We start from the raw sequence: 26238 nt of genomic DNA, 5'->3' as shown, positions 1-26238 counted from the left end.
TTATATGCACTATATTCTAGAATACTGTGGATGAAATAAAAACATTCACATTCATGAAATTAAACTCATTCAGAAGGGCATCTTAGAAACTTGGAGGGAGCATTAAAATCAAGATATAAATTCCATATGTAGCAAAGTCAATTTTTTATTAAATATTAATATATCAATCTGTATAGATGTAGTTGGTGTGAAATAATACATGCCAAGTTTTTTAACAGTAGTTACACCAAGAAAGTAAGATTGAAGGATTGGGGGAAAGAGAATACATTCTACCTTTTGCTCTTCTAAACTATTTCAAATAAATACCATTTAAAAAGATAGAAAGGAATAATGACCCCAAAGTTGCACAGGCATCCCCTGACAGTAATGATCCAGCATAGTTCTTGCTTCGCAATCTACCTCTAAGTTTACAGTTTACGAGTTATCTTCTGAAATGCATTTCTTCTGGCTAGGGTGGAAAATTATGCATAGTAGAATTACTGAAAGAAAAGGTGAAAACTTTCCAAGGAAAATCAATTACAGCATGGATGGAGGCCATGACAGCAACCATAAATACATTCTCTGCCAAAGAAAGAATATGAACCTCGAGACATGCAGATTTGGGCAAAACAATGCTATATAACATGGGTTTGTTTTTCTAAGAGTAGAGCTCTTCATAGCAGTTATGACTATTAAGTTAAATCACTCCAGAGCAGAGTACGGTCAAGTACAAGGTTACCATTTATAACATCACTAACAAATACTCTTATCAATGTGTTCAGCATCTCCTCTGGGTTTTTCAGTCTTCTGCTGAAAATCAAAATTCTAATGACCAAACATCGTTATAGTATAAATCTCGTGGCAGGCAGAACTGGATTTTTAGAAATACTATAACATTTAATAGCACTACTGATTATAATTATTAATGAAGGCCAGAATTCTGAAACAAGGGAACCAGTATAGAGCAGAAAATGAATATAAGGAACTCAAAGATACGTTCCAAGTTCCAAGAACATGGAAAGTGGACAAGTGATAATGAATTATCGTCTTGAAGCAGAGCAGATTGTTACTGACAGAGGAATAGCCACGAACACAAATTCAAACACCAAAATTGAGCTATACATTATTTTAAGATTATTCTTTCTCTTATGTGCACTTTTTTCTAAAGTAACCACAGAGTCAACCATAGAGTCTTTCAAAGGAACATTTTTAAGGCTAATTTTCTAAGTGCTATATTAGTTTATAATCCTCTCAAGAAAGAGTCTTAATCCAATTTTTTTTCATTTATTTAAAAGCAAAAAAAAAAAAAAAAAACCACTCAAAATATGCAGTTCCCTAAAGATATGGATTCTCTATTAGGTACTTGTAGATATAGGCCCAAAGATAAACTTGAATCACATTTGTATCATTAAATGATTCAGCATTTGAATAGACAGTATCTAACTACAACACAAAACACACATGCATGCTTTCACAGCACACACACACACACACACATGCATTTCTACTTGCCAGTTTTAGCTCAGAGAAAACTCACATGGACTACGACATACAAGTCACTGAATAACTTTCTCAAAAACCAAATCAAAACAAAGTCAGTCCATCTAGCTAATACATCCTGTCTCCTTCCAGAAAACAATTGTCACTGTTTTCTGTTTGAAATCAAGGTCAGAGAGGAGAAAAGCATCTGGCAGTTTTTTTTTTTTTTTTTAATCAGACAAACATCAAATCCATCCCCTTACTTTACATTTATGTAAATGTGTAAAAGCCCAGAAAATTCCATATGAATGTTGCTCAGGCGGGGGTATTTCTGCAATGATACATTTACAATGGGAACTTCACAAAAATTATCAGCAGCCTTGTGCTTTAACATGTGTAGTCATAATCTACAGATTAATCACCTAACGGCTCCAAAGAAACTATTACAACAAAACACATTGGTGCTGGTATAATTGAGAAGCATTCACTTAAAGATAAACTTGCTATCTTTTGTAGCTCTAGGTAGTGAGGATAGATAATAATGAGTAATCACATGAATTAATAAGATCCCCTCCGGCCTCCTGGCAGTTACTAGAAGGAGTTACATTATTCCAAACCAACACATTATGATTCTATCAAAGGTGTCCTTGACAGATCATTCTTTTGGGTTTTTCTATTCCCATATTTTTCCTTGCCAACATTTGACCTTAGCAAAAAATTTTAACTGAAGCAATCAGATTCTGAGTGTGCATAGAAATGAGTGGTTATATCCTGTGTATGTGTCTGTGTGTATATGTTTATATAAACAAATGGCACATTACAAGAAAACTATGCAGGGATTTCAAACATTTCTCACAAAAAGGTCTTTTAATCCATTTTCAAAGAACTTTTTGAAGTTTCCTGCATGTATGTGCGTAACATAAGCAGATTGCTTTAAGCATAATATCACTTATCAGCCAAAACCATCTGTTTGAAATGTACTCGATACCCACAAAATAATTGGAAGAGTCCTGAGCAACAAAAGAAATATGTAAACGTACGGATTCAGTATATATATATATATATATATATATATATTGCATATAGTGTTCAAGAAATTATCACTAAATTATCATTATCATCCTTATTGCCTCTGCATAGCAAAGAATCTAAGATAACTTATCCTAGAATACTTATTTAGCTTTAAAGCAGCTAAGAAGCAATCATCTGAAATGAAGGACACGTTTGCTCTACTCAGGACTACTTGCAATAGTAAATCATTATAGATAGCACTCTAACAATAAAAAAATGGGGAAAATTATAAAAGGCAGACATAACTCAAAAGAAGAACAATTTGGGTCCATTTACACCAGGACAAATAATTTAGACTATTTGTATCCAAAGAGAGCATTGTTTAATCTTTGCAAAGGACACAATTTGTGTTCTTAATGATGACACTGTGTTAAGAATACCAGCTATGGAGTCCAGTAGGTCTGAATTTAAATCTTAGTTCAACCTTGTGGTTTTCTGATCTTGGCTAAATTATTTAACCACTCTCATGCTAAGTTTACTGCTCCCTTAAGTGGGGATAGTGTCTCTTTCTTCACAAAAGTAGGTCTACATTAAATCCTGAATGTAAATGGCTAACACAGGGCCCACCTCATGGAATTCATTTAGGTAGTGATACTATTATTGTTACCATACTTTTCTTAAGAAATATTAAAATATATACTGCGTTTTAATGTCTCTTTCAAATACTTTAATTTTATAAACAACTTTGTCATTTAGGTGGATGACTTTCAGTTATTTAGAAAATTAACACAATGAAAGCCTAATTTCCACATTTGGTATATCACACAATATATACTCACACGTGGATTAGAAGATGTATAATCAAAAGCAAATGTCTCAGATTTTAAAGCCTGCTGAATAATTATTGGAACGGGACTAATCACTACAGCTCTTGATTTCTGCTGTTTGTTTCATGACACTCTATTGTTTATCACAGACAAAATGTGAAATCCTCCAGAGTATATGCTTACAAATGCCAGTGACACATTGAACATCTACAACGTCAGAGGAAGGAATCCTTTGAAAGAGTACAAGACCTTCTGATGACATTCATGCTGTGATCACGGGAATTTTCAATAGCTTAACAGTCACAGTATTTCATTGTATTTAAGAGGAATGGTAGTGCCTCCCCTGAGCTAGTAAGGCACTCAAGAACAGCTATTGAACTAATAGAAGCATTTATCTTAAATGGAATGTACAGAGAATTCTCTAAGATGATGATGATTAACAGTTAGATATATAGATGATAGATAGGTGATAGATAAAACTAGAACCTTGGTTTGAAAAAATTGATTATCTGCCTTATTCAGAACTGTTCTGGATGTAAGTGACAGGAATGTGGCTCAGATATATCCGAGCAAATAAAAGATATTGGCTTATATAACTAAAGATGTCAGAAGTTGAATGGGTTGGCATAGCTAGATTCAGCTGCTCAACAATGTTTTCATTTCTTGGCTCTTTTTCTTTTGGATTGGCTGCATTGTCCAGAAGTTTTTTTCTCCATCATAAGAAAAGATAGCTACCAGCAACTTCAAATGTGCTTGAAATATCTCCCAGAAAGATAGAGAAGTTCTCTCTTGAAACATTTAAAAACTTACCCAAGAAGGGCTTACAAGTGACCCACCTTGGATCTCGCTGGCCCCACTTCGATCATTATGAACAATCATGATGGTTAGAAGGATATCTTATTCTGACTGAACATCTTTGTTCATGTGACCACATGAGAGGGTGGCAGGGAGCAGTTCTATGATTGATAGCCAGATCGGGGTCATATGGTAAGAGAAAGGTGTAATTTCCAAAATAAAAGGATATAGGAGTGAAAAATCATAGATGACACCTAAAATTCCCTACTATAAATTACTTTCATATTTTCTGCTGGGTCCGTCTCCTGGCTTAAATAACACTGTGGTCAGTTGTTTACATACCCCAGACAGCCTCAAAATTTAAGCATTTTCAGGAAGGAAAAAATGTGTTTTCTTCACATTGTGGTACAGTACACTGAACATTATAATGGTCGCTCACTATTTGAGAGGAATAACTGATACAATACCACTTTGTAAACTGCAAAAAAGATACACAAATAGTCAGGGGGTGGATTTAATTGTCTTTGAAAGCATCAGAACTTCTATCTCAAAATTTAGTGAGCTTAAGAACTGAAAAGACTGCTTCTGGCAACATCATTTTCATTTGTGCATTCTTCAATTCCTGTATTTTTATTGCATGCATTTTCCTCTCATCACATCATGAAGGGACTGAAGATAATTTTTTTTTTTTTTTGACAGGCAGAGTGGACAGTGAGAGAGAGAGACAGAGAGAAAGGTCTTCCTTTGCCGTTGGTTCACCCTCCAATGGCCGCCACAGCCGGCGCACTGCGGCCGGCGCACCGCGCTGATTTGATGGCAGGAGCCAGGAGCCAGGTGCTTTTCCTGGTCTCCCATGGGGTGCATGGCCCAAGTACTTGGGCCATCCTCCACTGCACTCCCTGGCCTCAGCAGAGAGCTGGCCTGGAAGAGGGGCAACCGGGACAGAATCCGGCGCCCCAACTGGGACTAGAACCCGGTGTGCCGGCGCCGCAAGGTGGAGGATTAGCCTAGTGAGCCACGGCGCCGGCCCTGAAGATAAAATTTTTAAAAATCATGTTACTACCTTGAAGCATAACTCCTACAGTACCCATTGTAATATAAATTCCCTATTCCTGGCACTGAAAAGGATACCTGGATGTAACCACATCCGTTTCTTTTTGTTAGTTGTCACATCTGTTCTGGGACGCACTGACTCTTTTCCCATAGACGGCATTTCTTTCAATAGGCAGAGCAAAGAGGCTTGTGGCCAATACTTTCCAATATATTTACAATCATCATCAAGTCATCATTATCTTGAAAATTCAACTCTCACCCATTTTTCTGAAATTCCATTTCGAAGCTACTTGCTTAAGGTTTTCTAGTTTTCATGAATTTACAATTATGTTAGGAAGACAAATCATAACCTGTAAAGAAAGGCTGTTTTACATGTTGGTTTTTAATCAGTCATACTTTCCTGCAATCAAAAAATTCCCTTCAATGTTTTTAATTTATTCTGAGAAGTGACAGAGTGAAGAGAATGTGAAAAGTATTCTGGAAAGATAAAGACTAGAAGTCATATTGTTAAGGTAAACAGTGCTGCAATAGAAGTTGGTTATAATTAAAATATTTCCACGGTCCTCCTGGAAGTCACCAATTGTAAAGATGCTGCCTTTTTGCTCTTGCTGAAATAAAACTTTCATTTGTTAATAACTCAATGTGACAAAGACTATTATTCCTCAGTGCTTTCCTCTTAATTGTCACTAGCTATTGTGCAAGGTAGAAAGTCCTGAACACTGAATTCTGTAAGAAAGAGCAGGTAGAAAAGGGAGTAGAAGGTACCAACTTAAACAGCAAGCCTCACAAAGAAAGGACTGTCAAGAGAAATAAGAAATGTAACATCTTCCTTTTTTATAAAAGGTAGTGAGGAATAGTGATAAAATCTATAGACTGCCAAGAATAAAAGGAACTTTGACCAAAAAAGTATGATTTCTTACTTTGAAATTTACACACAAGTTTAAAAACATCGGTTCACAGAGTATAACCATTCAACAAAGTTATGAAACTGATTTTATATTCTTATCACTTTGCAGACTGGGAAACTGAGATTTAGATTTTAAATTGTTTTCCCAAGAGACTAAGGCTAGTCCTCTCCTGATTTGAAACTTCTGTGCTGATTCTGCAGTTTAATGTTTGTCACATCTGCTTCTATTTTCTTCCAAAAATTAACTATATACTTTTGAAATACAAAAATACTATATGTGTTTCATATACCACTTCTAATTCATTAAAACTTTATGTTTTATTTACTTTTTTTAGCTGCCTCATATAGGTATGCCTAATATATAATGTTACTCAATCATTTTTACTTTTTCTTATAACTAATATCATCCAGAATGTAGATGGCCTCTAATAATTTGGATAAGGTCAATGAAAATGAGATACCAATTCTGTTTATGAAATAAAGTCACCTTCATATTTTCTTATGCTGGTCATTTAATAGTTGTAAGAGGAATTGACAAAGTGTGTTATTCAGTGAAAGGTATAAGCATTATCTGTACTAAATTTTTGTCTAGCACAGCTTTATCCCCCAATTTGCAAGTTTAATGTGAAACAAGGGCAGAAGACAAGGCCTGCGTACATGTGCAGGCATGAAAGGCCTTAAATGAGCTTGCAACTTAATTATGAAGACAGGAAGATTAACTTAAAATACCCAATATTTCTCTCCAGTCCACTTTGTCTAATTAAAGAGGAAATAGCCTCAAAGTCTCTGGTTCTCACATCCATAAATACCTTTCACAAATTTTGTTGCTTTAATCATCCGGATAACGTACGCTGCTCTGAATCTCTTGGTTCAGTACATTGGACAGCACATTGACTTTAAATAATTAAATAAATAGCCATCTACTGTTCAGAAACCTGTGCAATCTTAGACCAGTGGTTAGAGTTTCGAATCTTGGGACGTGAAGACGAGGCAGGAAATGAAAATCATATGAATGCCTCCTTTTCCTGCTGACATTATTTTCCCACTACAGATACTCATTTTGGTTGCCTCAAACAGTGCTGCCAGTTCCATGCAATCCTGAGCAGAAGTAACTGACCAGACCTCAGCAGCACTCCTCAGGTCATTTCATTTCAGTCTGATTCCATCATGGCAATTATGTTGTAAACAAAGACAGTGTGAAGAATGACTAACTTTACAAGTTTTCCAGAGTTGCAAGTGCTTTGAAGTCCACTGGAAATGCTTTAAAGTTCCAATCCCAATGTCGCCAGAATTTCTTACGTTCTGTTAACAAAAGTTGAAGGAATATTTATCATTAAATTAACTCTGTGGATCCACCTTTACCATTTGGTAAAATTTTATAACCTGGTTGAGTCAGTTAAATAAAAAAGTGATATGATTTCACTGGAAATTCTCTCTCTGTACTAAACTATAATGCACATACATACACACACACACACATACACAATGTGCACTAACCACCCTTCCTTTGTATATATTCTTGTTCAGCTAGCCCTGAAGTTTCCCCTATTTTCTTGGAGTAATGATCATTGTGTAACATGCAGAATGATAACATTTTAAATCCAAAAAATAAATTCTTACACTTGCACAGCAATTTATAGAGTGGAAAATGGATCACAGAGGAGTAAGCATCGAGATACAAAGTTTCTAGGGTGCATATTTGTTCCTAAAGCATTTTGGGGATTTTTAATAGAATAAAACTTTCTGATTTCTTTCTATTAGAACTCTTCATGGATACCTTCATTTTGAAAGCATTCATACAGTACCATTGTTTTTAAGATACTATCTTAAACAGATTCTCATAGTGATGATCTTATAGAATAGTTACATCAAGAATGGGTTACCCCATTTTAAAGATGAACAAACAAGCTCAGAAAAGTCAATTACTGTTTTGAGAGTCACATAATTTATAACAGAACAAAGTCTCAAACCCAGGTCCTCTGACTCAAGCCCTACCACTATTCCTCGTGTACAAACATATATCAAACACACCTGCTTCAGGAAGGTGAGTAATGATCCACTTGATTCTCTTTCAAGTGTGGTTAAGTACCCTGCAGTGCATCGTCACTTTATTTCCCCATAGCTGAAATGAATAGGTGATGTGGGTGGACTAGCTGACAGATAGGCATTATATGCTTTCTGGAACCATATTTAACCACATGGCTAAATGTGTTTTTGCTGATAATACTTAATTTCTGAGCTTCAAAATCACAATTTGTGTGAGGAATAAGAATAACAATAGGTAGCAAAATATCATTTCATTTGCAATCTTTGCTCTAAAGTGCCCCGACAAAACATATTAGCTTATAATGTCATCTCTTTATCCCAACCTTGCACCTGCCTTTCATGTTGTGAAACTCTGGACTTACTGTTAACATCCTTAAAAACCTTCAATTATGAATGACTAACTGACAGAAAAAGTATATTGGTGAAATGACCATTTTTCCATTCAATTATTGCTTTATTGTGTATATTCCCACTAAACTAGGGGTCTTTTTGCTTTTTACTTGTTAAACTTCTTATTTGGTGAAATATTTTATCCCAACTAATAAAATGTAAGATTACCAAAGATCTCAAACATGTAACATCAGTATATAACAACATAGTTGCTTAAAACCTAATACCTAGTGAGAATAATATGGGAGATTTATTAAACTTATATAAAATCCTAGTGTTATTTCTACCACCCTTGAGGAAGACTTGTACTGTTGTGTATTTTGTTGCTGATTTGCTTACTCTCTTAAGTTCTACATCTTTAGAAATAAAACAGCTAGATAAAAAGGGGTGGGAGATTCTAGTGTGTTTGAGGCAAATGAGAACTCACAGAGAAAGAAAAAAAATCAGAATAAAAACCCAAGCACTGTTTGAAATAACTAAGGGAAACAGATATGGAACTCTAATTACTAATTTTATAATTAGAGACATTTTAGGTGCTTTTTAAATTTACTTACAAACTCATGCAAGTATGAGAAGTTCCCTAGAAATTGTTATAGTCAAAATAAAAATATAACTACAAAAATAAATACAGTTGAGAAAAGGAATATTTTCTTAATTTTATTTAAGGTATACAAATTTCATGTATTTCATGTATATATATTTAGGAACATGGCGATTCTTCCCACCCTGCCTCCCTCCTGCGCATATTCCCACCCTCCCTCTTTCCTCTCCTATTCCCTCTCTTAATTTTTACAAGGATCTGTTTTCAGTTTACTTTAGATTCATAATATTAACCCTACACTAAGGAAAGAAATATTTTAATAACAAATGCAAAAACTCACAATTTAGAGTCTAACTCAGTAGTTTAGATAAATGCAAGTAGAGTTTGTGGAATTGTTTCACATTCGGTCTTAAAACAGGTTCACTATTTGAACAAAGATATATTTGGCAACAATATTGTATGTGATGTGATACTGCATTCTATATGCTTAGTGCCTAGTAGCAAAACAAGGCATTTACACAAATAAGCTTGTGATGCAAACTAATGGAGAGAGAAAAGTGATAACCTAGCACATAAGAGAAATTTACCACCTAGAGGAAATCAGTAACTTCATAGAGAGTGGGTTTCTGTGTAAAGCAAATGGCATAATAGAGATTAAAGAATTTTGTAAATTATAAAATCCTGTTCTAATGTTAGATGATTTTTTCTAAGCACAAAGCAGAACATCTCTCTCTTTTTAAAAATTTATTTTATTTATTCAAAAAAATTACAGAAAGAAATAGAGACAGAGACAGACAGAGAGAGAGAGAGATCTTCCATCTGCTGTTTCACTTCCCAAATGGCCACAGTGGATGGAGATGAGCCCATCTGAAGCCAGGAGCCAAAGGCTTCTTCTGGGTATCCCATGTAGGTGCAGGGGCCCAAACACTTGGGCCATCCTCCACTGCTTTCCCAGGTATATTAGCAGGGAACTGGATCGAAAGTGGAGCAGCCAGGACTTGAACTGGTACCTGGACGGGATGCTGCCACTGCAGGCGGCAGCTTTACCTGCTACATCACAGTGCCGGCCCCATAGAACAGAACATCTTGCAATCTTAAATTAGACATCAGGGAGCACAGTTGAATTAGGTATGGTTAATGTTAAAACAGGTCCACTGAGCACAGGAAGTAAGGAGATACATCATACTACAGACAAGGAGATGCCAGACAAGGCAGGTCCTGGTGGAGGAAGAATCTGAGGCAGAAGCTTATTGGAGGAACAGGCTGCACTGAGTACCCAGACGGTGGGATTGGTGGGTACTGGGTGGTGGGACCCTGGACCCACCACTTTAACTTGGCTGTTCACAGGGCACTTCTTTCTCCCACTAGAGATGGGAGCTTTATTCTTCCTTGCACCATTGCTGTCTATCATGTGAATAGTTCTCCTTCATCTTCAACTTGCCCTTACCTGAGTTGGCCTCAGATTCTACCGTAAGGCTGCCTTCCATATATGCCTTTGCTTCCGCAGCCACCACATGAGACTGATTCTCTTTATGGTTCTTGGCTCAAACTCCCCAAGAAGGGAAGCTGCCTGTTGTAGCTTAATTTCTCTATAGCAGCTCATGTCAGATATTCCTGTGCATTTTCAGAATTGAGTGCCCTTGAATGAGGTGCCCAGCAATGGCCCAATAAGATTTGATCTGGGAGAAAAGTTCGTAAGATTCAAACATGACCATTTAGATTTTATCTTTTGTTCACACATATTTATTCAGTCAGTCACATACTTCTCTGTGTATGCTGATACAATGTGAAAAAGACCTAGAAATAAAATCTGCATCTTCATGTGGCTTTCATTCCAGTTGGGAGCAACAATAACAAAAGTAAGAAAAATAAGTTAGATAATGTCAGCGGGCCATAAATGCTATGAAAATAGTAAAATACATAATGTAAATGACAGAGTGAGGAGGAACATGGGATTCTAGTTTTGGGCGGGTTGTTATAGAATGGTGAGTATCGAGTAAGTTAAGTAGAATGTGGTGCTTGGGGCTTATATCATATAAGTAAAAGTAACAAGGCTGCTAAATTATCATTGCAATCCCCCCTCAACAAAGGTCAAAAAAGTTTAAAATATACAAATGTTTCATGATTTACAACAGGGTTATATCCAAATAAACCCTTCACATAAGCTGAATATATTCTAAATGAAAATATATTGTACCTAACATACCAAAGTTTAGCAAAACTAGACACTCTAGATTGTGTGTTGTTTACTCCCAGAATCATACTGCAACCGTCTGCATGAGAATTTGGCATGACATATCACTGTGTGGGGAAAAAAAAAATCAAAATTCAAAGTTCAAAGTACAGTTCCTACTGAATATACATTAACTTTGCACCATTATACAGTAAAATAAAAATCGTGAATTGAACCATCATATGTCTGGGACTATCAATATACCCTAGCTACTATGACAGCCTGTATACCTTAGCTATTATGAGCCATAAAGAAACACAAACCAATATAATCTTGTCACAGATAACAATTACTTGCTGTGATTCCTACTTTACAGGGTTATTGAGAGGATAGAAACCAACATGAAATAAAAAATGTAAAAGCATTTGTGAGTCAAGAGACTTTATATAGACATACAGGATCGTGATCATAACTAATATAAACTGAAGGGAAGGACAGCAAGTCCCAGACTGAGTAGGCATCCTGCAATCTCTCTTTTTGGAAAATGTGAGTAATACAAAAATGTTTATAATATGTACCCATTTTGAATGGTAGAAACTCACCAAGCCTAAATTCCCTGGAAAAATAACTTCATAAATTTATTTTTATGTCATTCCTGTTTAGAACACTATTGAAAATCACAGTCTCTTCGGTTTTTACCATTTACTTAGCTTCCATACATTGTAATTTCCATAGCTGTTTCACACAAAAATATCATGTTTTTTTTTTTTTAAAGATTTGATTATTTATTTGAAAGGCGGAGTTACAGAGTAGAGGCAGAGAGAGAGGGAGAGGAAGGTCTTCCGTCTATTGATTCACTTCCCAAATGGCCACAACGACTGGAGCCTCCAGGTTTCCTATGTGGGTGAGGGCCCAAGGACTTGGACCATCCTCTACTGCTTTCCCAGGCCATAGCAGAGAGCTGGACTGGAAGAGGAGCAGCCAGGATGCCAGTGCTGCAGCAGTGGCTTTACTCTGCGCCACAGTGCTGGGCCCAGTATTGTGTTTTTATGTCAGAATTTTGTCCCTGATTTTGAGGTTGCATTCTCAAGTCCCACTACCTTTTTATATCACTCCAAGCTCACGTAAAATCAGATAATTAGTTTGACAAATATGTCTATTAATTTCTTTTAGACATGGTCATGCAATTATATGATAATAGATTATCCAGTTTTAATGTACACGTGAAAAGTGTTCAGTAGGCAATTTTTTAACTGACCTCTTCCCATATCTGACATCGATTCCTTTCATCAAGTTAATTCACATTGAATTTTTCCCTGAAGAATTATTGTTTTTTTCTATATCCATATCTATATCTATGTCACCTTTAGGCTTTCCAAGTTAGGAAGATTTTGGTTATTATTTTGTTTATATGCATATTTATAAGAATTGAATAATATTTTCACTTGTGAAACAACATGTTATGGAGAAAAGATCTGGGATTGATATTATTGGTATTATTTTTATCACTAAGTAGTTATGTGACCCTGAGCTAATTGTTTAACTTTCTGAAATTTATATCTTTAATAGGAAAATTAAATATGGAAAGAGATGGTGTATGTAAAATTTCTGGCACAATATAAGAACTCAATGATACCACTTTTCTTTTGAAATAGAATCAATTTCTATATGTTCATTTGGTTAAATAAAGAAGGAGAAATATTGTTCTCTGGGTTCATTACAATGTGTGGTTTAGGACTTGAATTGAACAGTGTAAATATACAGATAGTTACATAATGGAGAAAATAATTACCTTAGAGATATTAATGCATACCAAGATGTATTCTTCAGAAACAAAAAAGTTATAAAAGTTTCTATTACCTTACAGGATAATTGACTTTTCAAAATATGATTCATTTGCTATTTGCATTTCACAAAGCAATGCAAGCAATTACATTAGGTTATACTAATCATTGACTAAATTTTATTTTCTCAGCTAACCCGGAAATTTGTAGAAATATAAAGAGGGAACGTAATAATGCAAATTACAGTCTCTTCTTGGCTGAGAATTTATCAAAAACATTATTTAATCCAGTCTCCAGAAACAATATTCTGTAATCATAAATACTCATTTCAGAAATTTATTTATTTCCAATAGAGCTGAATTACAAAATGTTAAAACAACGATTTGCCTTTCACTGAATCTCTTACCACGACGACCTCAAGAGAACATGATTTGGAAGCAGAAGATAAATTTCCTTCCTACGACTACCATTTACCAGCTGTGTAATCTGGGAAGAGTTGCTTACCCTTTCTGACACTCAAAACTCTTTATAAGAGTGAGAATAACGTCCACCCCACTATCTTAACAGAGTTGTTTTGAGGAACAAATACGATGATTCACTTAGACCTCTGCGTCCTCAGAAACAGGGAGGAAAGAATTGGCCAGAGTTAGTGGCTCCTTTCTTTGAGTGCTGATAAGCAGCAGGCTGTTCATTGCACTTCATGGTACAGTTGTCTGCCCTGGTGATCTGAAAGTGATACAGTGACAAAGGAAAATAGATTGGGGTCTGTGAGGCTCCGACTCACCAGGAAACCCTGGGTTGAAGTCACCTGTTTAACCAGAAATGACAGTATTCTTGTCATGTTTTATGATGTCTAGCTTCTCCACGGGGACTGACAAATGATATGTACAGAAGACAGAGGCATCTGGCCCAGGGTTTGTCCTGGCTGATGGGGTTAACACCTGTGCTTTAAAAAGGTGATGAAAGGGGAGTGGCTCATGGCATCAGGGCAAGGCTTTTCCATCCCAGGCAACGGACGGTTTTAGTGGCTGCAGAACAGCTCACTACCCACCACAGAAATCCTGGACAAGAATCAGAGCCTAGTCCAAGGCTGAAGTATTAGAGGATTCTTATATTTATAGACTCAGATACATTGGTAAGACTCAGGGAGAGACATTGCATGTTATTTTGCAACAGGCAATAGCCTTTCTGATGTTAGAGAGAGATTGTGCCCCATCTCTCACAGGCTTGCTCTTCCTCTCTCCCTCTCCCTCTCCAAGAGCCAATGTTTGTGTGGAAAATCATCCCTATTTCTTGACTCTGGTCCAAACCATCATATTTCTAACATATTAATAAGTAAGCAGGACCCATTCAAACTCACTCTCTTGATAAAAGGGTAAGTCGGTTATTACACCTGTGATTACTGGCAGTAACTGCAAATAATCTCCCTCTCCCTTCAAAAACCAAACAGAACGCATCCGAGGCACGGGCATTGTCTACATACTGCATCTGTGTGCACCCATCCACAACGCTGTTCCTTCTAAATAAGGGTGTTTGTCTGCCAACAGTTTCGACTTTCGCAGCAGAGCTCTTCTTGACAGACAAGAGAGGGGCCCGCAGAGGGAAATCATCATCTGATTAAGGCTTTCAGGCAAATTAAAACTCTCTGGACAGGGTCCTGTTTCCTTCACTTAGACTTCAGCGAACAGAAAGTAGATTATCTCTCCAGGCAATTATCAACTCCAAAAGTGCTTGTGGTTTCAAGACTTTGGCAGAACTTGTTCAAAACAGCATTATCATAATACTTGTACAAACTCTAATTTCAATGGCTCTTCTGTCCCACATGATGCATGATGAAATTTGTGAAAGTCTGTTTTTCCCTAGGGGCACGTCTTTTTTTTTTTTTTTCCACAGAGCCAATCTGCCTCACTTAAGTCCAAACTATTATTAACCATCCCTTTCACCAGACTACAGAACTTCTTTTTTATGGTCTATATCATGGCCACAATGCATCAAAGGTAGGACCATTATTTTCCACTTATTTTCTTCTCTAGAGAGCCAAATTCTTGTAGGAGCAGAAGAGGAAAGAGTGAGAGGCTGGGAACTGATCCTATCATCAACAATCTGATAGGGGTGTTTGAATGCACCACGCCTGGGATGCTTCAAACAACACCATGTTCAGGGCTCTTTCTGACTGGTTTTCCTTACAGATGTAGGATAGGCTGACTTGTATTTGATCCAGATACTTAGGCATCTGATAAAATCTGCCTGAGTAATTTTGCTTTTTAATATTAAAGCAATATAATGCTAGTTTTCTGGGGCACTGTATCCTCCCTGAAAACATGTATAAACTGCTTTATTAGAGATTATAGCACTACTGGGAGAGAAAGCCAGAGTGATCATTTATATGATAATGTGAGCTGATAATTTAGGAATAATTCGTTCTCATAAATGTTCAAACATTGCCATGTAAGTTTATTACTTAGTGTGTATAGTGGAACAGAAATTCCATACAGAAAGTGAAACCTCTTATAAAATGATCTTTAATTGACTCTTTCCTGTGTGGGAGAGAAGTATAGAAACTTAATAAGATTTCAGAGTGTGGCAGTTGCCAATGCTCACTTCTTGATACTTCTCCTCTCCACCCCTTGTTCTCTGCCTCATCCACAAAAGCTGGGGGAGAAGTACTGATGGGACAAGAGGAGACTTGGTAGAACTTTGAGATGGGAGATATGACTGAATTCTAAGGTTCCTTTTAACCCTGTGTTTTCCTGGCCCTGAACAGGAAGTGGAATTAATTCCAGGCTGCAAACACCACAGAACACCAAATTTCAAAAATATTTTGTGATATACTATCAGAAGGGGGCAGGGGTGGAATAGTAATTTAGTAACAAGTACAACAGGTCAGGGAGTCTGAGGATGGGTTGTTTTGGTCAACATTATATTTCAGCTTAAAACAAATCTTAGATCTTTAGGAGTCCATTTGTACAGATAATGTGATATAATCTTTCTCAGAAGATGAGATTTTCTAAAAGCAAATTACAAAGAATGAAAAAATAACCTTTACTAATAGAAACAAATAAGGCTAATACATGTCAAAATTACTTAGTGTCTAATGATTTCCCATACATTTTTTTGGGGGGCATTAAATACCTAGGTGTTTTTTCTAAACACATTTCTTTTCAATGCTTTTCCAGTACCCTGAGTAATATATGACTGACCACATGTCCTCTGCATTACCCTCTCTAGAAGCACCCATTGCTAGCATGTTATTCAATAGTTTTTCCCTCTATGTGTTTGAGCCTAGTGTGTCATCCTTTTTCGTTTTTAATAGTCAAATAGTTTCCCTTATGGTTTTGCTGTCAAGATTATAATATGTTTCTCCTAATTTTTGCTATTATACAAATATAAGTATTTATGTTTAGAATTTTAACCTATCTGTATTTTATTTTGGATATAAGAAAAATATACTTTTATATTTTTCCAAATTTCTTTAATAAAACAGTTCCTTCTTTGTTTACCAATGTAAAATGCCACAAATAAACATAGTATTTAGGGTGGAAAGCATAATCTGACCTCCATTCTACTTCAGAATAACCATTTATCTATTCCTCTACTGATATGATATGGGTGCTAATTTCCTCAGGTTTTTTTTTTTAAGATTTATTTATTTATTTGTAAGGCAGAGTTACAGTGAGAAAGAGGAAGAGACAGAGTGCAAGATCCTCCATCCAAAGCCAGAAGCCAGGAGCTTCTTCCAGGTCTCTCACATGAGTGCAGCGGTCCAAGCACTTGAGCCATCTCTGCTGCTTCCCAGAAGATTAGCAGGAAGCTGGATCAGAAGTCGAGTAGGGGCCGGCTCTGTGGTGGAGTAGGTTAATCCTCCGCCTTGTGATCTGGCATCCCATATGGGCGCCGGTTCTAGTCCCGGCTGCTCCTCTTCCAATCCAGCTCTCTGCTATGGACTGGGAAAGCACTGGAAGATGGCCCAAGTGCTTGGGCCCCTGCACCCACATGGGAAACCCAGAAGAAGCTCCTGGCTCCTGGCTTCGGAACGGCGCAGCTCCAGCTGTTGCAGCCATTTGGGGAGTGAACCAATGGAAGGAAGACCTTTCTCTCTGTCTCTCCCTCTCATTGTCTGTAACTCTACCTCTCAAATGAATAAATAAAATATATTTTTTAAAAAAGTCAAGTAACCAGGACTCAAACTGGTGCCCACGTGGGATGCTGGTATGGCCCCATCAGTTTTTATACTATATTTTTTCGATTGGGAAGATCTTCCTTGGGTGTCTTTATTTAACCTTCAACAGATATCCCTTAGTAAACTTTCCAGAAGAGATGAATTACTGCACATTGAGCTCAGGAAGTGTTGGGAATCAGAGGACAGACTTGAGACACCTGTCCTCCAAAGCTGTTCTCTTTGAATAAACAGAACTCAGTGCATCAATGAACTTTTCCAGTGATCTTTTGTTTTAAAGATTTTATTTTTTTTATTTGAGACGTAGAGAGGGAGAGACAGAGAGAAAGGTCTCCCATCTGCTAGTTCACTCCCCAAATGGCCACAACAACCAGAGCTGGCCTGATCCAAAGCCAGGAGCCAGGAACCAGGAGCTTCCTCTGGTCTCCACGGGGGTATAGGGGCTCAAGCACATGGGCCATCTTCTACTGCTTTTCCAGGCCATAACAGAGAACTGGATTGGAAGAAGAGCATCTAGGACACAAACTGGCACCTCTATGGGATGCCAGCACCTCGGGAAGAGGCTTAGCCCACAGCGCTGATCCCTTCAAGATCCCTTCTGCCACAGGTATCTAGGGTACTTTGATTCTGTGGCAGAGTACCTGTACTATGTCAGCTACTTTGCCAGGCCAGGGGACATAATCTTGGCCAGATTGGCCCTTGCCTTTAAAAAAGTCACAGTTTAGTAGGAAAAGATACCTATATGAGGAAAGTTCTTTCTAACCATGAGTTGAATGAGATTTGAAAAACCCTTTCCACATTACCTGAGATAAAACAGATGAGTCCTATCAGTGAATAATTCACTTGACTACTCAGAGATATACAAGTTTCAGAAAACTTTGAGCAAGGCGATGGTAGAAGGTAGCTAGAATTCTGCCCTAGTAGTGTTTCAGCAAATCTTAAATGAGAATTTTGTTTACCACTCACCATTCTTTTCTTTTTAAATATTATTTATTTATTATCTATTTATTTAAAAGGGTTACACAGAGATAGGAAGGAGAGGGGGAGGAAGAGGGAAAGGGAGAGGGAGAGAGGTGGGGGACAGGGAGAGAGAGGATATCATCCATCTGCTGGGTCACTCCCCAAATGGCTGCAACAGCTAGGGCTGGACCAGGTCAAAGCCAGAAGTCAGGAGCTTCTTCCAGATCTCTCACATGGGTGCAGGGGCGCAAGCACTTAGGCCATCTTCCACTGCTTTCCTGGAGTTGAATTAGAAGTGGAGCACTGAGACTCAAACCCACACCCATATGGGATGCTGGCATCACAAGCGGAAGCTTTATCCACTACACCACAATACCAGCCCTGACTTCTCACCTTTCTTATATACACATGTTCCTCTGCAGAAGAAAATTGGTCTTTGTGGAAAAGTAATCCCTGTAAAGGTAATGCTATTTGTGAAATGCTTTTTATGTACCAGACATAGGTACAAATATATATGTGTAGAAAAATCTTTATGTGTATATGTGTGTGTGTGTGTTTGTGTGTGTGTAGGTGCATGCATAAGTTTTTAGTTTAATTTTTATATAGGTACCTATATACACACATATAAAGTCCCTATATGGACTTTATATATATGCATATACATTTATACCTCACAGTCATTATCACTTTCACTTCATACTTAGAGACACCGGGGCTCAGGGGCCCAGCATCATCCCACTCCTCACAGGACCCTGGACAGCTACTGCAGTCCTCCCAGTCTCAGGCTCTTCTGGAGAGAGTATGAGGATCCATTCAAGGGATTATTCTGAGTAATTTATAACATAATGGATATAAAACATGTAGTAAGAGCCTGGCACATTAGAAGTGCTCATCAGCTAATTACAATTCAGGTCATACAACTATTATGTGGTTTGGCAGAGCCTATATGAATTAAGTGATTCTTCTTAGGCTTAAATCAAACATTAAATACTTATTAGGACTTTTTAAAAGCCATATTCTTCAAAAATAACCCTAAGTAAAAAGAAGGGTAGGTTTGTCTAAAAAATTGTTTAAAATATGCACTCATTATGAAATTAATGTAATGGGGTTTTCCTGAAATATTCCAACAATTCCACTTCTCTGTTCCAAGACCTCCAGTCAGGTAGACATCAGGTTTCCAGACCCCAGGCTTCTGATGGAAACCCTCAGTGCCCATAAAACAAGTTAAGCTTGCTAGCATGTTGGGCTCTGCCTGAGCCCACATCCCAACACTGCAGTCTGCAGTAATGCAGAGGATACTGTCTCTATACCTACTTTCTATCTCACTGACAATCGGTGTGGATCAGAAACAGATGGCAGATCAGAGGGTCTCAGACCACAGTTCCAGATCTGCCTGAGCCCGGGCAACATCCCTCATATAAAAAGATACTGTGAGGCCATGTGGAAGGGTAGTGACCAAGCCAGAATCGTATAACCTGGGCCCAGAGTAACCATTCAAGGAATCCTAGCTGGCTAATTGATCGGCATGACAGGGTGAGGTAAAAGTGTGCTGTTAGAACCTTACCTTACTATTCTCTATATAAAGTCATAGCATTTTAAATTCTTCATCTTCAGTTAGAAATCTTTTTAATGATCTCCTTGTCTAAACTGACAAAGAGGTACAGTCAAGTGCATTCCATGCCTATGTATTACACTGAATTTCCTCACCCAAAAGTGTGAGAGGGGAGGGTTGGCATGAGATTAAAATGTTTTTCCATTGAGATTTAGAAATGTTCAATCAGGGAAAGTGCATCTAAATTTTCTTATTCTTTTCTTCTTCCTATGACTCCTCCCCTTCCTCCTTCTTCTCTCTCTCTCTCTTCCTCCTCTACCCTTCCATCTCCCTCTAATTCTCCTTCTCCTTCTCCTTCTATCTCTCCCTCCCTCCATTCTTTCTTGCCAGAAAGTCATAGTGACAAATGGTGTAGTTGAAAAGGGAAAATAACTAGTTGCAAGAAGTGTGGGTAAAACAACATTTTCCACTTTCCCCATCTCTTTCTTCTCCCTTTACTAACATAGTATTCCACTCAGAAATTGAATCTGGTCTTGGTGGATGTTGGAATTGGAAAAGGAAGGAGCTTTTCAAGTCTTCAACTTTCAAAAATTGATATTGTTTTCTTTCTCTTGTACTTACAACTTTCATATCTGCCATAATATATATTGCATTAAAATAATTTTAGGAAAGTTAAGGTAAATGAAAATCATCTATTATTCCATGACTTGACAATAATGATAGCTGATAATTATTAAGAAATTTCTACAAACCAGCCAGTTCTCTAAGAGCTGAAAGCATTATCTTGCTCACTCCTCAACAAATACTATTATCTCCCATCTACGTTTGAAATTAAGGTACAGGTCTATTGAATAACTTTCCCAGAGTCACACACTGTATAACTGGTACAGACACTACTCAAACCCAGACAGTGGGATTCCACTGCCCACATCCCACCCACCCTACTGTCACCTGATAGTTTAAACACTTTTTAAAATAGAATTAGATCATACCGCACTCACAAGTCTGGAACCTGATTAGTACATACACTCTTCCTGGGGAATGTCCTAATCTATATTTGGATGAAAGACAAATCAAGTCTAACTTTATTTCATAGTGCCCTATAATGTTGCATGAGCCATGAATCAATAAATAACAAAGCACAGCGGATTAGTGACTGAAGGCAAGTCACTTCAGGACTTTGCCCAGGAAACTTGTAAAATGTGATGCAATGTAGGATAGAGAAGAAGCTAATATCTCATAATCACTTTTGGATGGATCGTTACCAAAAGTAATTCTCATCCTCTCACTGTTGGTTCATATAGCTGAGAACTGCCAGAGAAAAATCCCAAACCTCATATGTAATCAATACTGAGTGGTGAAAGTCAATTAACATTCCTTTGAGGAATCAACATACATATCTGCCAAAAGGAAGAGCTGACTGAGGGTTCACATCCTGCCTTTGATTGCGGGGATCATCAGGCTTCTGTCACCTTTCCATTCCCAAGGGTTCATTCCATCTTTTCTAGAACAAACCCATTACTCAGTGAACTTTAAGGTATAGACATATGGGGAACCATGATTTCCACTTCTTCAGCCCCAAACCTTTGGACAGGGTCAGGGGAAGTAGGTAGTTCTCCCTGTATCTCATTACCTTAGTCATATCTCCCCTAAACAAATCCACATTGAAGAACAGAGAAGCTATCGAGACTCTCTGGACCTCCACTGTGGATGGTGTGCTGTTAGAATCTCACATCTCTGTCAAGGACTTCAAGGCAACTTGGCCTCCAGTAAAAAAGTTCCGGTACCAGGAGTGAAGGCTCCAGCCCTTCCCTGTTGTTGTAGGCAAATCCCTTAAGCTCTTTGGTCATAGTTACCTTTCTCTAAAATAAAGGGATAAGACTCCAACAGTGATTTCCTGTGAAGTGTTGGGGCTCTGATGTAGGCTATCACACCAGGCCAGCTAACAGGTCAAAAGGGTCGGGCCCAGCTTTCCCCACCCCCTGGCTTCATTCAGAGATGTTCTGCCTTTATCTTTTTATATTTGGAGAATGTATTAAAATTTTGTTTGAAAAAAAAAAAAGATTCTGACAGTAAATGGTTTTGGTAAAAGTTATTGGATTGAATGGTTACTAAAGTCTGCTACAGTGTTAACACAATTTTTATAATGACCCAATTCCAGATTGCATCTTTTATGCAAGGACAGAAGATGCCATCCCCCTCCATACCTGGAGCATACATTATTTTACCCATGGTTTCTCTCTCTCTCTCTCTCTCTCTCACTCTCTCTCCCTCTCTCATCTCATACTGGCAACATATATAGAGTCTGAGTTATCTTAATCACACTAGCAACTTTAGATTTCTTTCAGGCTACCTAATGTATGAGCACCAACACTCAACCCTCAGGCATAGCATTTCTTAAAACATAGTCTAGCAGCATTATTTCAAGATGATGGGGAAAAGAAGAATTCTAGGTGGAAGATAAAATAATACTGATCAGTTTCTGGCTCCCCTATCTGCTTTCCTAAGACAGAGGTTCACTGAGGACAAATACATCATTTAATATTTATGCTTATCTTGAACTCTCTTAAGGAAATATGCATATGTGAAATGCATCAAAATTGGAAGACCTTGATACTCAAATTGCTGGAAATGGATAGCTGTATTTGTAATTATGATGTTATGCCACCATCAACCACAATAAGCCCTCAAGTAGTCTATATGTGTTTTCCACAAAGAGAGGCATTAATAGAGCAGCAGACTTTTTAAAGTAATATTTGTGAACCTAAGATCTCAGCAATAATAGAGCCCCTTGAAGCCTTTGCTGCTTGTTTGTGCCTGCATATTTTGTTTCATTTAAGTCATTCTCAAAGTATGAGTACTTGACCATCTATGTTAGCATCAGGGCAGGGAAGTCTTTTTGAAAAATGAAGTTTTCTGCTGAATCTCAATCTCTGCAAGAAGGGCTTAGATTATTAGTATGTTTTCTGGGGCTTTTAATACATGCCGAGGTTATTTTCCTATTTTGTGACTGCTTTGCTGTAATGCAGCCTCAGAAAACACAATGTTTTAGCCACCAAAGGTATGTGGTTTGGCAAGATCTTATATCACTCAACTTATTTTTAAAATTAAGTGAGGCCAGGGGAGGTCTGGTATTAGAGTTGAAGTGGGGTACAGCATGGATTGTAGGTGATCTCTAAGGTCTCTGCCAATCCTAACATGCTGTTCCTGAGTTTTGAGTTATCTCAGGCTTGGAAGCCATTGTAGTTCATTACCTAGATACTTTTCAGGTGAAGTTATCATCCATTATAAGGCACATAGTCAACCTGGAGAAACAGAAACTTTTAAAATATTTATGTACATATTTATGATGTGTGAAATGGAAAATGATACATTTGGGAACAAGTACAAAAAATGAAAAAAGTCTAATAAAACAGGAAGAACTCATAAGTCACCTGACTCACTTCCTCCTAGAGGGACAATCACATGAAATTTGTCTTGAAATCCACAATTAAATATGCTGTGCAGTCTAACCAGAGAATACTATATCAAAAGGCATGATTTGGCCCTTTATGAGCCTACTTTTTCATTGAATGTGTTTCCTAAACTGATTTTTTTGAGTTTTTATTTTTTAATTTTTAAAAAATTAGTTTTTTGAGTCACTGATCTGAATTCTCCCACTGGAATCTACTCTAAAAACCAGCTGTTACTCTATTGATTTTCAATCCATGCTTTTTTTGATAATGGTTATTTATTGCCTATAGTGCGGCACATTATACTTCCTGAATGACTTTTGATCACCCTCCTCCTTTCTCTACCACCAATGCCACTGCCACAGACTGGGCTTTTATATCTCTCACCTGTGCCATTGCAATGTCCTTCCAACAGGCCATCCTACTACTATCAATACATCGTCTGTCCTAAATTCCCAAAATGCAAATCTGTTTATGTCAGTCTTCTGCTTGAAACTCTTTATTAGCTACCCATTACCTATTGGATGAAGTCCAACTTCTTGGAAATGACATGCCAGACTACTCATTACCTGGCTAAGCCCTTGCCTTTCTAATCATATCTGCCTATCTCCAGAGACACTGAAATTCCAACCTTGCCAAGTTTTTTGAGACGTTATGACTTTGAAGATGCTATTTTATCCTTCTTGGATGCACTCCTTTTTTCCTCCTTACCTATTCAGTGTGCCTGACATTTCTGATCAGTAGCAAGGAGACCACTGAGGCAAGGTGAAGGAGATGGGAGGACATTATGCCCTGAGTGAGGTCCAATGTCATTGGAAGGATGGTAGCAAAGGACTAGAAGGATCTGGTTTGTATTTTAAAAGCTCACACAGGTTGCTGTGTTTAGAACATCCATGTGAGTGGAAAGTATGAGAAGAACAAAAGCAGAGAAACCTATTAGGAAGAAATTATAACAGTGTGGGTCAGAAATTAGTGTGGAAGCAGTGGAAACACTAGGCCATATCAACATTGTGCATGTTTGATGCTATAGCCAATACATTTTCTGATAAATTGATGGAAAGGTGACAGAAGAAATCAGGGTTTGAGTCAAAGCAACTGGAAAATTGGAATCATCATTAACTTAGAGCAAGAGGAGCATGTTTGCAGAGGATGGCAACAAATTAAACATACTGTCTCAGGGGTGTTGAACTTGAGATGCTTTTTAGATGCTCAATTGAAGATGCCTATTTGTAGGCAGTTGGCTGTATGAGTCTAAAATTCAAATGGGGGGTTGCATCTAGAGAAATTAATTCAGAAATTATTAGCATGTATTATTTATTACAAAAGTATAGATGTAAAACAAGAATATCAACACAGAGAAAATCAGTTTAAGAAAGTAAGATGAATAAATGAATAAATGCTACTGAGTGAAATCCCAATTTGTACAGCCTCATATCAGTACCATTTGAGGGATTTCATTGTTCAGTATCTTCTCTTGTGGAAAACGTGCTGGCAATTCTCATTTCCAAACACGCTACTAATGAAATTATTTATTAGGCTAATACAGACATAGTAAATACAATTATCTGTTTGAATATTGGATTACTAGCCTTAGTAATCACATATTTGCAAAAAGAAATAAAAATCTATACATCAAGATGATGAGGTTGTCGAGTTTAAATGGGAATCACAGCTAAAGGAGGTGCTTGAAAACATTGAAATTTCTCACATCCTCCCACGTGCTTTACAGTTTCCAATGTGCTTTATCATCCGTTATCTCTTTGACTTTGCACCTCAGGACAAACACATACTAGGAAGGAAAGACAGCATTATTATTCCTGATTTAAATTTTGAGAAACTAAGACTCAGGAGGTGAAGTAATACGCTTGTACTGATGAATGGGTCCTCATAGCTTGAATTCTGGCAGTCTACGGGCCCACTCCACTTCCACTTGTCATTGAGGTCCTTCCCATCCTTAGCTGCAGTGCAAATAAAACTTTCGTGGGTAGAAAAGTAGTATGGATCTGTTCTACACTGAAAGTCAAGACTGAGAAAACAAATAGCTTTACTGGGCACCTTTCATCAGGTCAGCTGCACTGTGTGTGTTGTAGGTGTGAGCTTCACCCCATAAACATCCTCACACAGTGGATCTGGACCTTTCTGAAGAAACACTGTAGAGGAGGAGAACAATGACCAGCCAATTTGTCTGAACTCACACCCCATGCAACAACCTCAGCCCTTTGTCACCTTTGTTTTTGGGTTTATTCCCATATGTACAAAGGGATCAGCATTCCATCGTATTTTATTTTTGATAGAAAGCTTTTATTTAGCAAATATAAATTTTGTAAGTAGAAAATTTTGTAAGTAGCTTTTGGATTATAGTGATTCTTCCCCCCCCCATACCCGCTGTCCCACCCCCAGACCATCCCACTTCCTATTCCCTCTCCCATCCCATTCTTCATTAAGATTCAGTTTTAATTATCTTTATATACAGAAGCTCAACTCTGTATGAGGTAAAGACTTCAACAGTTTGCACCCACACAGACACATAGAGTATAAACTACTGTTTGAAGACTAGTTTTATCGTTAATTCTCATAGTACAACACATTAAGGACAGAGGTCCTATACGGGGAGCAAGTACACAGTGACTCCTGTTGTTGATTTAACAATTGACACTCTTATTTATAATGTCAGTGATCACCCAAGGCTCTTATCATGAGCTGCCAAGGCTATGGAAGCCTCTTGAGTTCACAAACTCTGACCTTATTTAGACAAGACCATAATCAAAGTGGAAGTTCTCTCCTCCCTTCAGAGAAAGGCACCTCCTTCTTTGATGGCCCATTCTTTCCACCAGGATCTCACTTACAGAGATCTTTCATTAGGTCATTGTTTTGCCACAGTGTCTTGGCTTTCCATGCCTGAAATGCGGCATCCCATCCTGATGCCCAATTCTACACACTCCTCTCCATCCAGGTGCAGATTACCTGTTTTCAACTTTAATGGCCACTTCTCAGCAATGATAGTTCAAAATAGGAACCAATGCTATTGATTTTGTATTTTCCACACACTTGACCTTTGCTCGTGTTATCTAAGCTGTACAATATCCTATAAAAGAGACATTATTTTCCTAAT

General features: G+C 37.6%; 1 protein-coding gene across 2 annotated transcripts in view; it reads left to right on the top strand.

Moving 5' to 3' along the window:
• The window catches only part of KCNMB2 (potassium calcium-activated channel subfamily M regulatory beta subunit 2), a 286278-nt gene that overhangs the window by 28001 nt on the left and 232039 nt on the right, over positions 1 to 26238 (top strand). Inside the window, exon 1 of one of the 2 annotated variants that reach the window (XM_051818791.2) lies at positions 14873 to 14982. The exons of the other annotated variant lie outside the window; for it this stretch is intronic. Coding sequence (XP_051674751.2) covers positions 14951 to 14982 — 32 coding nt within the window. The 5' untranslated portion in view covers positions 14873 to 14950. Of the gene's footprint in view, positions 1 to 14872; positions 14983 to 26238 lie in introns of those variants that run through there. 2 annotated transcript variants of the gene reach the window in all.

Source organism: Oryctolagus cuniculus, chromosome 4, assembly GCF_964237555.1.
Source record: "Oryctolagus cuniculus chromosome 4, mOryCun1.1, whole genome shotgun sequence".
Taxonomy (NCBI): domain Eukaryota; kingdom Metazoa; phylum Chordata; class Mammalia; order Lagomorpha; family Leporidae; genus Oryctolagus; species Oryctolagus cuniculus.
This window is presented reverse-complemented; position numbering and strand designations above follow the sequence as displayed.